The sequence below is a fragment of the Hemibagrus wyckioides genome, linkage group LG16 (genome assembly GCF_019097595.1).
Source record: "Hemibagrus wyckioides isolate EC202008001 linkage group LG16, SWU_Hwy_1.0, whole genome shotgun sequence".
Classification (NCBI taxonomy): Eukaryota; Metazoa; Chordata; class Actinopteri; order Siluriformes; family Bagridae; genus Hemibagrus; species Hemibagrus wyckioides.
This window is the reverse complement of record NC_080725.1, coordinates 16,402,403-16,419,048: the sequence shown is the minus strand read 5'-3', so window position 1 is coordinate 16,419,048 and position 16,646 is coordinate 16,402,403. Positions and strand designations below refer to the sequence as shown.

Sequence of the window (16,646 nt, the reverse complement as noted above, 5' to 3'; positions counted from 1 at the left end):
TAGTTACATCTGTTTTAACTACATATGTGTTTCTAACAAGATTTTTTTGGCACTCTTTGCCAAAGTAGGTACATTTTGGGCCTGCACAGCTCATTTTAAGTAAGCATCCATATAGTCACCATTCACTAGAACATAGGAGTTACTATATACATCCATTGGTCAGAACTGGGATCTGGTTTTCTCGTAAACATGGCTTCTAATTAAGAAAACCTCAAAGGGGCGTTGGGTTCACGTCACATGGTAAATAATAACGTCATTCCATTAACGTCCGGGTTACCCGACATGTGATTGCAGGGTTCCTTCCAATTGATTCTCCTTACTCCAAAAACAGATGGTGTTTTGTATTTCGGTCCTTATGAATAATAAAAGCAGAGGTTCATATGTCTATGAGTAATGCTATGTCTTTTTATGTCAGTGAAAGTTTCAGGGTTTCAAGGGCACCAACAATGACTTTTAAACTATCTCTCCAATGCCAGTGCTGAGTTGAGTCCAAGAACCAAAATAAATGCAGAGACATGACTTCATACAGTAGCAAGAGCATTACTAAAATAATCTCAATGGAGTGATAGTAAGAGTAGATAAGTATAAGGTATTATAAACTAACGTCAGTAGTGCTTTCCAGGAAGGCCATATGTACTGTAGATACATTCATAACATGTAATAATTCAGTACATTCATAAAGCATTAGACACATTATATAAAATATATTCGTGAAAATACTTTACAGTTCATATCGTTATAAAATACATTCTATGTAGTATAGCACATTGTATTACCAGTACTAAGAAGTTTAGACATACAAACTCTGACACCTGCCCAGATATTTTTCTAAAACAAATTTTTCTAAAACTTATTTTCATTATTGAATATTGACAGACATATTGTTGTTTACCCCAAATTAGCTTTGTTTGTGAGCTCTATGTAAATTTAAACGTAATAAATTTACCCCCCCCCCTCCCCTTAATTTAAAGGAAAAAACCTTAAACATAAGGCAAGGTGGCACTGGATTTCTTCTCTACTGGTGATATAATGTGTTTTGAACACTACATATGTTAACGATTCCTAATATAAAATAAAGGCAGCTAAAAAAAAAAGTGTAATGAATTTCAGTATTTTCTTTTTTCCCTTTTGTGAGAGATCAAATATATCCACTCACGCACATATGACAAAGAAAAACCTTCTTAAAAGCACATTCTTCTCAGTGGTGATGAGGTACACTTAGCTAAAACCCAGATCAGTAGGACTGTGAACACTCAAACAACACAGAAGCTGTTTGGTTGTCAAAAGCAGCTAAAATGCCCTAATTGGGGCTCATTATGTTTACATGTGTTTTCATTTATGTGTGTTTGACTTGCGGAGACCTTGAGGCTCCGTGGCCTCACAAGTAGTCATTAAACACTGCTTAACGTGTGTAAGGATGAGCCGCAGAAGCCAATACAGCCATGGGAAAAGCATGTTGTTGCACATTTTTGGTTTCTCTGCTCTGTATTAATTAGTGCGCTTCATTAGCGCGTGCGGAAATGTGAGACACACGTTCTATTCCTGGTTTCATGGAATGCAATAAAAACAAGTGTTAGGTTATTGTTTTCCATTTTGGCATCCTATCCCGATTACGTAAGTCATTTTATAACGAGGATATGTCTGAGGGCGAGTCTTAATAATTACAGCATATGTGGAATCCATTGCCATTGTGTGGTGATGATAAATGTTATGCGGTTAAAAGGGTTGTGGCACGGGATGACCTCATTGCTGGATGATTAGCCATTAAGGAATAATGTGTGGGAAGTGATGAATTTGAACCAAAGTTAAGATTACTTTCATTTCTGGGTGGGATTTATTTTCACCTTTCCATTGATAATAAAATTCTATACAAACAATTCTAACAAGGTTTTAAGCTACAGCTAGTCCAAGATTTTCACCACCATGATGAAGTCACAATTTTAAACACAGATTAAAGATTTCTTCTCTGAAATTTTTAATACACTCTTAATACTATTACACATACACTTCATTCTTTCAGTAAAGATTTATTGAACAGTTGTGTTCATAGAATTGCATAACGGCTACATAAGCAGTGAGTGATAAATGACATGAAGCTACAAAAACAGTCTTATGTCTTTTTTATGTCTTTTTCCGACATAAAGTGTCAAATAGACGTTTTGTTTGCGCACACAGTTGTGTTAAGACACTTAATGAACACATTACAAACTCGTGAAGGCTTATGTAGGTGTCATGTAGCTCTGTGAACAAGCTCATACTTTAAGGTTTATCAGAACATCTGCATTTAAATCCATTATCTGCGAAATGACTCCATAGTATGAAACAGATACATCTTATCTTCCATCCTTCTAGCCTATAATCCATCCTTTGGACAACGAAAAAACAAACGCGCTATAACAAACATCCTTGGGTTTTTAAAAGGAGCGATTTTTACAGAGGTCCTTTGGATGTGGCGTGACAGCTGACTGTTTATAAGCTGAAAGGGAAAAGTTTATACTCAATTCAGAAGCATTGAAAAAAAAACAGAAAAGCTCTGGCATGACACAGAGGAAATGACTGCTAGGGTTTGTCCCCAAAATAAAAGAGAGCACAATAAGACTGATTTCACCACCAATAAATACACTGATGTGGAACAGTGGACGTTGTTCTTAAATTGCCTTGCTATTCTATTTCGAAATGTTTTTCTACAAAGATCTGAGCGATTAAAATGAAGTGTTTGTCTTGCAGTGGTTTCATGCAAATGTTTTCATCCACAATATAAGCCTCATTTCGGCTTCATTCGCCTCACTCATTCAAAATAAATGTAAAGTCTAAAGTGCAATCCCAGTTGTTTGCAATTTTAGTTATGGACTTCATCAGTTACAAGTGGTAGGAAAATTAGAAGGCAACTCAAAGTATGATTCACATCCATGTGTGGATAAAGCACAGTTCCTTATCCATTAGATAGATATGACACAGCTCCATTGTGTTGCTTAGTTCAATGATTTAGTTTCCGGATACTTTCCTGACTATAAGCTAAAGTAATGTATGATGAGCTAGTTAAGTGCAATACTACAGCCTTTTGGAAACGAACATGTATATGATTATCATTAAACATAGCTAGATACTAAAGCAAAGGTTTTGTTTGCAAATGTCAACAAGGTGAAGAATCTTTTCTAGTGAGTGTATTATAGGACTAATAAAAAACCAGAAGCCATAAGCGTGCATTGATGTAGTATTTTTAAGGCTTGTGGTTTCGTAAAGCCGTATTGCTCAGTGGTTCTATTCACTCTGTGGATGGGGGGGACTATCTTGTTTAGAATAACTATTGTGTGAAAGAGAACACTCTTTGTGTATACTACCATGAAACAGTAGCAGATTCCCTAATATGGCGAAGTAGTCTGTTTAATGTCACCTGAAGTGGGAGTCACAGGTGGGCTGCTTAAAAACACATTATATAATTATACACACAGTGAAGAGAAACACTGTCAGCTATTTGTATATGAGTTGTTGTCTTTTGCAGCTCCTGGAATAGAGTGAAAGGTCATAGTAGTTTTAATGTTTTAAAAGAAACTTTGTTTTTCTTCTGAATTCCTCTTCTCCAGTGATCTCCGGCCCTATCTAATGGCATCATGCGTGCTCAGAGACTTTGTCTGCCTTCTCCTGCACTGCACTTTTTAACTGACTGATTCTGTAGTGACTGCTTCTGGTTGTTGTTAGTAAAATCCTTAAATATCATCCCTAGAGCCTTGTAGAACTCAGCTTTGGATAAATGAATAGGAAAGGCACTGACCCTTGTTATGTCGTGGGAAGAGAGGCTGACTCTGCCATTTGTGTCCCTGCGGTTAATGCTCTGTGGGTGAAGCAGATAGTAGTCACACGTCTACTGATCCAAAACCAGTTTTGCTCAATTTCGGCCGAGAGTTGGAGTGAACCACACTGATCTAGACAGCGTGACTTGTCTAGCCAAGAGACTTTCTCTCCCTAAAACCCAAATGATGTAATCATGCGGAGGAGGCCATTCCCAGTGACTGCACCCGCTAATCAGAGACAGCTGGGACTAATGCCGCCGGCAGACAGGAAGTGGGAACAACGGAGCAGGAAGCCAGGAGTGGTCATAGAGCCCTCTATAGCCAGGTCAGCCTGGCAAAAGATGGCCTCATGCCCTTTACATGCACCATGGAAAATGAAAGAGCTGTTTGCATCAAAGACTCAGAAACTCCCACTCTAGGATGTAAGCTCAGTAGCACATGAAGTATACCGGGTCTCTCACTAGCAGCTCAGAGGAGCCTTTCTTTTAGAGCGTAGGCTTAGCATGCTTTTCAGAACGAGCCCCCGCTGGGTGAAAAAGAACACTGAAACCAGGAAGTACTTATTAAAGAAAATATGTGAATCCTAAATAATCCCAGCATTTTGGTGTACACAGTCACTCTTTAAGGGAAACTGAAAGAAGCACTGTATGTTTGCAGGCACAGAAGTAGAATGTTTCACTGTTATTATTTTCAGGTCATGAATTAGCAATTCAGCAGTTCTCTTTGTATTAACTGTTTGGGGCACAGGGCATCCAATGATGTGGAAGAGGCCAATATATTAGTTACAGATGTTCATTATGTACTGGACCTGGGGATTATGCATGGAAGAAGAAATCACATTACTTTTTTCGCATATCCCAACTCTGGATGTTGGGGTCAGAGGTTAGTCATAACACAGCAGAGAGGGTTAAGGCCTTGCTCAGAGGCCCAATGGTGGAAGCTGGGCAGTACTGGGGCTTGAACCCTGATCATCTGATCAACAACCCTGGGCGTTATGCCCTTCTATCAAACTTGTTAGAAAAATTGAGTCTAGACATTCACATTGTGCAGCTGGGCATGGGCATGTACTGCAATCTTCTCCTGGGTGGATTTCCTCCACACACCCAGTGTTTCCAGGACACGGTCTGGATCCACCATGAGCCTCACCAGAATAAACAGTTACTGATGAATTGACGAATTATACTGTGATGTAGGAGGTGGAAGAGATTTTCATAGGTGTCAACAATGTGGGAACAGCACCATTTAATTTCTATAATATCTAAAAATTGTTTCTAACATTGATCATTGAATATCAAATTGTATATATATCTGCCTTTGTGATTTCGAGTTATGACAGGGTGGCCAAAGTTTTTCAAATTTGCCATCATTTTTTATTTTTTCTGTCAAAAATAAAGTAAAGCAGCAAAGCCATAAAGCTCCTACAGTGAAGGTATGCAAGTGAACTGCAATTTTCTATGCCACTGTGTGAAATTAAAATATTATCACCATTACTGCATGCTCGAAATTAAATTGATGTCACATTATATAGTAGTATCAGAGTTTTGCTCCACATTTTGATCAGATAAACCTATGCTTTCTTGCCTCCCAGTTTAACCCATGCTATGGGTATTCAAAAGTAATTGTTATTATATCCTAGTTTGGATAGTAAAATAATTTTATACACTGTTCTTATATTATATGCATCATGATAATTATCCTATCATAATAATCGACCAGATCGTATGCAAATTTCTTATTGCTGCATCTATTATTATTTTTTCTTTAGTTGTTTCCTGAAAGCCACGACGTCACTGTTGATGTAATGGCATCAGTTAACCACTTGAGGGCGTAAGAGATTTACTGCTCTTCCAGTGCTGCTTTTAAATCTGCTCTGCTCTACATTCCTAAATCTTGCTTCACACTACTACCCAAGACATCATGTTGTTCAATAATGCAATGAACATGGAGCATATATTTAATATAGATTCGATTAAAATGTCTACAGCAAAGGTTTAGGAGTGACACACACTTTCTACAGGGAGAAAAATAAATACCTAGCAGGGTGAGTCGTTTCCTTCTGGACCTTCTGACCAAACCCACTATTGAATTAGCCAAATTCACAATTCATTCACAACACAGCTGCATTGTGTATGATGTCATTCTAAAATAAAACAAATACATGAACTATGAAGGACAATGTGGTTACTCCAACAACTGAAAACTGATATCTCAATTTATCCATTGTGTGTTCAAAAAAACACTGATTTAAAGATATCATTAGGCCCATTTAAAGCTCTTTTTATATTTATATTGTTTGTAATATGCCATTAATCGTCAGTACAGTATTTGTGTTTTGGCATGTTTAGTAGAGTTGTGTTGCTGTATTTCTGCAGAATTTAAAGAATGTTGTGATGCAAATATAAAAACACTTTCAATCTTCTCATTATAGTGTTAATTGTGTGTGTGTGTGTGTGTGTGTGAGAGAGAGAGAGAGAGAGAGAGATCTGCTGCCCCCAAATGTGTGAGAGGAAGCAGCTGGAAGCATGTGCACTACAGTGTGTTCCCCTTTGCACATCCAGTTTCACTCGTATCTCATTATCACCTGCTCAGTCATATTTGTTGCATGATAATCTATGGCATCACGTCAAGAGGTTGGTTTGTGTGTGTGTGTGTGTGTGTTAGATTAGATTAGATTTAGAAAATCTAAATCTAAACACAAAGTCAAGGAGCACAGACAATGCAGTATTTTGAACCACGGTAATCATTTATCTGTATTCTTAGACAGTGAGTGCCTCTTTTTTGGAGAATGATTTTTGGGAATCGTGGGAAGGCTCCTCTGCCTTTGTTATTGTAAAGGACGTAAGCCCAGTGATGCTAACAATAGCAGGAAATTCGCTAGGGTGGAGGTAGTACGGGTTCCTCAGCCGTTGCCTTCCTTATTGGCTGCCAGCATTCAGAATAAGGGAGTCACTGGTCCACTGGGAAAAATTAAAAATTTGTGTGTGTATATGTGTATGTGTGTGTGTTGTATAGATCACATTCTTCTTTGCACTCTATGACTGTCTATATGACCTGTTGGGCAGTGTAGCAACCCATTGTAGCATGTTTCATTGAGAAAAACTCAAGCACTGGAATGTCAGTGATTTAGCCCAATTCCGCTGACTGTAGTTTGCTAGCTCAAGAAACTTTGTATAAGATATTGCTTATATTTATGATTGTTTGTTCTGATTAATATATTTTACTACTACTACTACTACTATAAATACTACTACTATTACTACTATTAATACTTTTACGCCTACTACTATTAATACTTCTACTGCTACTACCATCACTATTACTACTATTAATACTTCTACTACTGTTGTTACTGCTAATGCTATTTATTTTTTCAGTTACATTCCAAGCAAGTGAGGCCTAAGGGCCATGGTCATGAGGCCCAACACTGTTTTAGCAGTAAATGGATTTGAACCTACAATCTTCCAATCACTTCCCTGCTGGAAAATGATTAGAAATGATTCCAGATTTCTTTTGGTGCCTAATCAGTTTCACTGTGTTTCTTTTGGTCTGAAGTGGTAATTTAATGGAATGTGTTGCTCGTAATTGGTCCTTATGCTTTGTCTACTTTTATTCTGGTTGTAGCCATCCACCCAAAAATGAAGGCCTTATTGGGTATTTAACAGTAACCAGAAAATTGTTAATAGAAACCTACAGGAAGCTGATGGAAACAATAACGTTCATTCAGGTCTACGATGTGAAAGAAAGCATCAGAGATTTTCCTAGCGTATTTTAGAGATTTAAGGGAAAACTCCACCCTGAAACACATGCACCTTAATATTGAAATAGTTGCAATGTCACTCCTAAAAATATAGTGAGAGTGTATTTTCTCTTGCTATATATTCCAGCATGCTGTATGTCATATTAATGTGAAAATCAATGTAGATAGATAGATAGATAGATAGATAGATAGATAGATAGATAGATAGATAGATAGATAGATAGATAGATAGACAGACAGATAGATAGATAGATAGATAGATAGATAGATAGATAGATAGATAGATAGATAGATAGATAGATAGATAGATAGATAGATAGATAGATAGATAGACACTTTATTCATCCCAAAGGGAAATTCACAAAAAATAGTGTAGAAGAGAAAAGCTGGAGGTGACAGAACTGGATATACCAAAGGAGTAAAAGCAGCGCTGTATCATTCTTTTTACATATAGATACTGGCACAGGTATCAGCAGGTAGTCAAATATCATTGTGTGTAATTTAAGAAATCGACAATTAAAGTAAACATGTCAAGGAAAGAACTTAGTGTGTAAGTTAACAGACCATGTAACTCAAATAAAGCACTATTGTTATTCTGAGAGCGTTCAGTTTTCAGTCCCGGCTCTGGCTGTGGGATTACTGCAAAGAATCCAGAGTTCACGTTTATCAAAGAGCTCAGACTGAGAATGTCAGTGTGCTGTCCAACCCCGCAACTATCCACATAGTTGTCTTTATTATGATACTGAAGAAATAATCCTAGTGTGTGACTAATTTGCATGCACATTTCCAGTTATGAACCTCCATAAATATTTGACTTGGGACGAATTTTGTAGCATCAGCTCTATGTAGCATTATGGTTGATTTCGTAATTGGGGCCTTTATAACACCTCACGCTGCTAGAACTGAAAATCGCCCGGGGGGGGGGTTGTTCTAAAGGTGCAGTGCACACTGCTCTGGCATACTAAACACTTAGATTAGGAATTTGGCAGCATACAGTATATTCCAGTTTCCACACTAAAGATTTGCTCTCTGCACATTCAGTTCACATAGCGAATGGAATGGAATAAATCTGGGAACATGTATATCAATTTCACATTGTTATTCCGTGTAAATGTGATGTTGCTTCACCTCTTACATGCTTTCAAATATTATTCTGACATGATTAAGTTTTCAATACAATACAATTCTTATTTGAATTTAATAAGCAATTGATTTCTGTGCTTTTGGTTCCCAGTTGTTCTGTGTAGCTTGTACTGGTTACTTTGTACTGTTCCATATACAGGTGACAGGTGACAAATTAAAGAGAAATAAAAAACAGTGGTTCTGTATCAGCATGGCATTTTACTGGCATGATATGAGTCCACAAGTTTTTTCTGTCCATCACACTGCAAAAAAAAGTTATCTGGAATCTAGCCAAATGTATCTACTGCTTAATTATTATTATAGGATTGTAATAAACCAAAAATAAGATTAATAATAATAATAATGTTATTAGACTTATTTTACTACTTTTAAGCTTTGTATGTTCTTATTCTATTTGTTTCATTAGCAGATTATTTAATGTCTAGGAAGAAGTGAAATGATCGGCCAATAGAATAAGAAAATGTCGAACTTATGCCTAGAAATAAATCTCATATTTGGTTTATTGTACACTAGTAATAAGAAACAGCAGGTAAATTTGACTGTATTTAAGATATTATCACTTGCTACGATATAATTTTTGTATCCTGTGGTGAAACCTTTCTGTCCTGATCAGAGTGGTCTCTTCCAGAAAGACCACACCCACATCCACAGGACAGAAGGGCTTACTGATTGTTTGAAGAAGTAAATCATATGCTGTGACCGTCACATTCTCCAGATCTCACCCACACTGAATACCTTATGTAACATTATTGCTTTACCTCTGAATGTTACAAAGAGATGACACTGGAGACTCCAAATGTGCCACATAGACCTTCTCACATATCAGGATATTATTATACACGTTTATTTAATCTGTGTGTGTGGAATGTCTGGCTAATATAGAACAGCATTTTAGAGTGCTTTAATATAAAGCTGTTGTCTGAGCTACTGTTATAGAAAATTAATCAACACCTTCTGGTCAATCAGATTCAAGAATGCAGCAGTCCTGTGGGACGATTTAAAAATAGCAGCTTAACAACTGCATAAGATATTAGTCAGGAATCAAGAATAACTTCGGAAGCTGTTAGTTCTCAGATGCCGAATGAATTCCCATTAGGAACTGACAATATATCTGTTCTTGTTGTTGACATGTCTAGTTGTTGACATGTAGCATGGCCTGATGTCTGTATCTGTTGTGTACATTGATGTTTATAACAGATGGGCCGGTTCTTATGGGGTTTTTTGTTTTTCCAGACTGGAATCTGAAATCATTCTCCTTGAGAATGAAGAATCGCAAATATCAGCCAAAGAACAAGTGCTCCGAGAGAGACTTCGGGAAACAGAAAGCTCTATTGAAGACCTACAGAAAGTAAGACATTACCACACACACACTCATTTGAGCCATTCACTTACATAATATTTAAGGTATCTAATCAATGTTATTCCTCTTCATAAAATCTAACATTAACCTTAACCTCGGTAATTGTCAGTCTCTTTCTAAATAAAAGCTGCAGTTTTACTTGTGCAGGCTAGACATTTGACATGAAAAAATATCCCCACACGCATACAAATGCACACAGGACGATGCAGCCAAATGTCACAAGGAAATATGTGGCCCTCTTTATTTAGCTTGAGATGGAGCAGAAGTATTTAGAAATTTCATCAAGGCCATAATCAAAGTTCCAAGCCACATAGTTTGCTATCCATCTGTTTTGTGCCATGAAAACTTAGTCCTTCTTTCCTGTTTTTTATTTGCAGAGTCTGCAGAACCAAGACGGAGGTACGGGTCCACCGATCCATTGTATTCTTTCATATACACACTTCACAAAAAACTGATCAATCTAGCAGACATGACAAGCTTTTCCGTTTGTCTCTTTGGGAGTTGTTTCTGGGTTGAAACTCATAACAGGATTGTTTGTCTTTAAGAAGTATTTCCAAACAGAACAAAGTTGGAGAGCTTGAACTGTTTCTCATACAAAGAACTCTTGAGCAATCAGACTGATGAGTGATTTATAGCATGTAATGTGCATTAATGATGTGTGAAATTTTATTCCTGCAAATCCACATCATATCCAAGCAAAGATTGAGGCTTTATTGTGATTATGTGATAGTGTAGAAGGATCTACTAAGCAGAGGTGCCAAAGTACATAAACACACAGCACACACACACCCTCTGTTGCCCGTGCCCCCCTTGGCTCATTTCCCTCTTGCCTCAGCTAGACTATTGAACCTCACACACAAGTCATTGACTCTGAACTTTGTTTACAGTAAGTCACCTATTCACAGAAAATCCCTCCAAATGCGGCGGCAGCATTGTTTCGCACTAACACACTCACTCGGCTTTTGCTGTCTAAGCACCGACCTGCTGCAGAGAAATAACGAGAGACCGGAGGAAGAGAAAGGAAGAGATACCTACTCAACAGAGCAAGAGGGGAAGGGGCAGAACCTGAGGGGAAGGGGCAAACCCTGGGGGAAGGGGAAAGGGATCTAGAAAGACTTTCAGAAAACACAGATCTACTTCTCTCAGTTTTTTTTGTTCTCCTCTCAACAGATGCAGTCAATCCCACCTGTTCCCAGATCCCCAAGCTTACAGGGTTGAACGCCCAAACTCTTTCCTCTGCCTCGGGAGATCGCCAACACTCAAGAAAACCTGGTAAGTGCTTGGGAGGAGGTGTGAGAGTAACAGCAGTGATTGTGGTGCCGGGTTTGCATGTGGGTTTAAATGGCATACTAAAGAGACACATCCTTAGTTAGAGGTTCGGTGAGCTGTCAAGGGAGAGAAGTTTCGATTGGATCAAAAATTGTATTAACGATAGTATGATGCGAATGTGTGTGACAGATAGCTGCATGTGAAAAGGAGCAATTTACTATGGAACAAAAGACTTTAAACAAATGACAATGTTTTGAGTTCCAGATGATGTCTAAGGAAATGATGTTTGATTGATTGATTGATTGATTGATTTGATTATATTTACTTTTATTTCATTATTAAACATTGGCATGTTCATATCAATAATAGGTAGAATGATGTAAACCGGTTATAGCAGTGCTAAATCAAATACATCATTTAATTACAATATACTGTACAGTCATGTAATGTTTCTTTTATTTAAAAAACAAAAGTATAATAAATTTTTAAATATTTATTGATATTTTTATTTAAGGTCTACTAAATTCGTTTTTAAAGTGTGCACATTTATATAAAAATGTTTTTTTTTACTGATACCCGATTCTAACATCACTGACAAATATTAATGACTTAACAGCTTGCTGTACTGAATTAATGACCAGTTTGAATCTATGACCAGTTTGAAAGCATGACCAGTTTAAATCCACACTAAGAGAATATTAACCCACCCTCCCTCTGCACTTTCCCCATGTCTGAAGCTTTATACGCCATGGAGATCAGCGTGGAAAAGGACCACAAGACGGGCGACACCAAGATCTTGTCCACTTCACGTGTCAACCCTGAGGATGCCTACCAGCGGGGCGTCAAAGTCTATGACGATGGACGTAAGGTGATCTACGAGGTGCATTCTGGGAGTTCCACTACAGTGGAGAACGGTGTGCACCCTTGGAGCTCAGACGAGGTGGAGGAACTGATACAGCGTGTAGGTCATGCGCGCCACAGACCCGATGGCACACGTGTCAAAATCACACCAGATGAGCATGAGATCATGCAAAACATCATGACTTCAGATCTAAAGGTGGTACAAGAGCAGCACAGTCATGATGGTGAAATGAAGATAGAACAACGGCTCCAAGGTCACAGGGAAGATCCACAAGCATGTGAAAGCCTCGAGGGTGAGGTGATGGAGGCACCCGAGGCCACAGCTGACAAGCCCGTCACTATGATTTTCATGGGATACCACAGTGTGGATGATGACGAGGAGACGAAGAAGCTGCTGGGCTTCGATGGCACCATCAAAGCCGAGATTGTCCTGATCGACGAGGATGATGAGAAGTCTTTGCGTGAGAAGACTGTCACAGACGTCTCCACCGTGGACGGTAATGCCGCTGACCTTGTCTCCGGGCGGCCAGTGTCTGAGGCCACCGAACTCTCTTCCGAGGGCCAAGATGAAAGTTCATCCAAGGAGCCACCGGCCACAGGTACCGAAAAGAAAAAGCGCTGCCAGTGCTGTACTGTCATGTGACTTTCCTTCTCCCAATTCTCCCAAAACTTCTCTTTTTCCAGAGCACCAAGTCTCTTCCTTCCTTTCAAAAAAAAAAAAAAGCAAAGCAAAAAGCTTCACCTTGTTACTAACAACACCTCCACTTCTCTGACATCAGAAAAGCACATTCTCTTCTCTGTTTTCTCTGGCCTATTTTCCTCAGAATGACTGGCTCTCTCTTGCCAGGTCTCAGGACACAGAGCAGGATGTTGAAGGAGTGTTTGAGGGAAGAGGGAGGGCTAGAATATAGCATAGCATGTGTCAAGATTTGGGGGCAAAAAAAATAAAACACTATTGATAAGATTGTTCTATATGAAATCCATAATGTGAAGGAGCACAGAGAACAAACGAGGAAGAAAGTACCTAGAATATTAACATCAGCATAAAATCAACATGGTTTGAAAAATAATCAACCTTTGATACTTTCATATAGCTTTATGAAATGCAGTAGCATAGTTTTGCTCGTTCATGGAAGTGCATCAGATTCATCCCTGAGGTTTCTTATAGTCTATCTATATAATATGGCAGTAGATCTGTATGTTTTCATATCTTGTTCAGTGGCCTTACTGAAACATTGGACTTTCACCATCATAGGCTTGGCTAGTCTTTGATTCTCTACTGTTTACACAGGCAGGTTTAGGTTTTTTTCAAATTGAAGACGGAAGCAGTGCTGTCGTAACGGAAACAGATTTTTCAGGACGCGGTTGTTTGGGACGAGGTTTATTTCTGAAGTTGCTTTTGATGCTTTTAGTTGAAAAGAAAGGTCACTGAAAACTGAACAAACACTCAAAAAGAACATGACAATCTTTGGATCTTTGAGCTAAAGTGCTAGGTACTGCCATTTCCTCAGATACACTGGGACAACAACAACAACAAAAAAAAAGCCATGGTCCTGATTCACATAAAATTTGGTGCTGAGTTTTACAGGACAGATCTGGCACTTTAGTCTAACAGTCTAATTATAGACACCACTTGATGTTCTTCAGTAAACAGCATCATAGAGTCCTCAGAATTCTGGACATCTCAGATGATCCAAAGCCTTCACCAGCAAACAGAGAGGCACAAGCAGTCTACATTGCATACATCATATGAGGCAGAAATACAAAGCATATTTCCAAAACAAGTGACAGTGTCTAGCACCGGCCTAGCATCTTGTGCTATAGTGCTTTCAGTCCAGAGAATTGATCAGTGGTTAAGTATGACTCATTGCAAAACATCATGAATCGTGGAATCATGAATCAGTGAATCAATACAAATACATCTAAATAAAAAAATAACTTTGTAGATAGATTTTACTCTAAACGAGTGCCAATGTGTTATTTCCAGAAGTGATTTTAATACAGTATATATATATATATATATATATGCCTAGTTTTTATTTATAATTCACACCTAAATGCCATATAGACTTCTTAGTGTGGACTAATTATTTATTTCTAATTTATTTACTCATAATCAAGCTTTTGCCGTGTCTGTCATCACCCTTTGTTTACGTCTCTGTCCACTAAAAGAGAAATCACAACCCCCCAAAAAAAATTGTGCCCTATTGCTCGGCACAAAAAAAGGTGACGGAGATATTAAACATACTGTAATTCAGTCGTTTTTCGGGGAAAAAAGATATCTATATGGACTTAAAATGCTTAATTTATTATACATTTCAGCGCTTTTATTGTTAAACCAGATGCTGCTTATATGGAATATTGCAATGTAAAAGAGATATACTTGACTGTACCAGTTCATGCACAGAATTTTATTTTATTTTATGAAAAGAAATGTATTATTCCCAGTTTTTTTTGGTTCACTTTATGACACAAGAATCAGATGTTCAGCACCGTATACTTTAGGTAATAAATTTTACACATTACCAGTGTTTTTTTTCTTAGGTAATAAATTTTACACATTACACATTATCAGTGACATGTTACACCAAATTTGAGAAGAAAAGTAGAAGTAAGGATGAACAGAACAAGTATGCAATGATTAATGCAATCTGTGCAAAAATGGAAATGTGTGTTATATTTGATATTATATATTATAGGCACTGGCAAATGTAACAATCATTAAACATTCATTTAGATTCTGGCTTAGAAACAGCTAGCTAGTATCCCTGTGTTTTAATTAATATTGCTGCTATTAGTAGTGCTGTACTGTAAGATGTTCATGTATGTTTTAAAGAATCAGAGTAGCAAAGAACTATGTGTAAGAATGGGTATGAATGAAACCTATTTTGATCAGCAATATTTTATTTTTAAGAGTACATATCTGAATGAAGAGTGAGTTTCCTTTACACACTCTAGTTTTCAGATGATGCCATTTTATGATGATTCAAATCCTACAGTATTGCAGGGATGTTCGTTCCTGAGCATCTCATTCTTTTCAAGTTAAAAGCATTATTAATCCCCCAGCAGACCCTTAGAAAGATGAATTTTATCTAGCGTCCGAGTTGCTCAGCATCATTCTGCCAAACTGAACCCATGTGAGTGTGGACCCTCAGCCTTCATGGTACATCCATGAGACACCGCTGTGCTTTCTAACTAAGATTCTGCTGTATTTTTGTAAAACCTGAAACTTTTTTAACTGTTCCATTTCACCTTTCCTTTTTTTAAAAAAAAAAAAAAAAATATGTATATATATATATATATATATATATATATATATATATATATATATATATATATATATATATATATATATATATATATATATATAAACCAAAACAACAGTGAACACTATAATCACTCTGTGTATCTCACTCTCTATCTACCGCACAACTTCTTCAGTCTGGACTGCCGGGTGCAATGCTGTAACAGTGGCTTTTTTCTTTTCTTTTCCTTGTATCGTAAAACTAGTCAAATAAACAGCATTTTTTTCACTTGGTCTATCGTCTATGCTATGGTTCTTTCTCTAACTCACTCCAACACAGGACACTACTACTGCACTCTACTAGCACTTTTCCTCCATTCTTGGGCAGTGGCATCTCTCACACCTTCCTTAAACCTCACTAACTCCACATAGGCCTCCTGCTCTTTTCCTGCCTATAGACTGCATGCGCAAACCAAACTAAGCTCATCCCATCGTCTTACCATACTGACTACCAAAGGCTGACTACACTTGAGGCCGTCCACACCAGCAAGGTTAGTACAAGATTCCTAGACTAGGGTATTAGTTTATTTATAAAAAATACATTTAATGTTAACACACTAATATTTAAGTTTAATTCTTGTACAGACCTGTAGTTTTGTCTCAGGTGCTGCTTATAAATAGGTGGTTTTAAAGCCAAGCCATACATTAGAAGAATAGGTTACTGATTACTGAGCATAATTTAATGGACAATAAATAAGGCTATTTATCTATATTTTTAGTAAACATGTAAATGTTTAACTAAAAGTGGTAGTAAATGCTTGTGCAAGTCGAACTGAACAAATTTTTTTTTTTTTTTGCACCAGATTTCAGAAACACTTGCTTTTTTTTTTTTGTCATAGCCGATTGATTATTTTATTTGTTTTAATTTATGAGTCTGTGTTGGCTCGCTTTTTCTTATTTTAAATATTCGTAGTAATTAATGCCAATTATATAAAACAACTAGTTGTCACAAATTCTTAGTCCCTGACCTAGTTAACTATAACGACGGTATGTTTTTACCAGAGACCACAAAGCATTTCTATTAGTGGATATGGAAAAGGATGTCAGTTAAATGCTGTAAATGTAAATGTAATAATCCATTTAAACTCAACAGTACATACCAAGTGCAGTAATCAATGTAAATTACTGATTAGACGTCAATCAGGACAAGGTTTGGTTTGA

General features: G+C 37.4%; 1 protein-coding gene across 4 annotated transcripts in view; it reads left to right on the top strand.

The window, feature by feature from the left end:
• The window catches only part of LOC131366982 (A-kinase anchor protein 2), a 73,971-nt gene that overhangs the window by 20,781 nt on the left and 36,544 nt on the right, over positions 1–16,646 (top strand). For all 4 annotated transcript variants that reach the window (XM_058412104.1, XM_058412106.1, XM_058412105.1 and 1 more), the window contains exons 5-8: positions 9,925–10,039; positions 10,429–10,450; positions 11,222–11,323; positions 12,058–12,780. In XM_058412104.1, the coding sequence (XP_058268087.1) occupies positions 9,925–10,039; positions 10,429–10,450; positions 11,222–11,323; positions 12,058–12,780 (962 nt within the window). The remainder of the gene's footprint in view (positions 1–9,924; positions 10,040–10,428; positions 10,451–11,221; positions 11,324–12,057; positions 12,781–16,646) is intronic.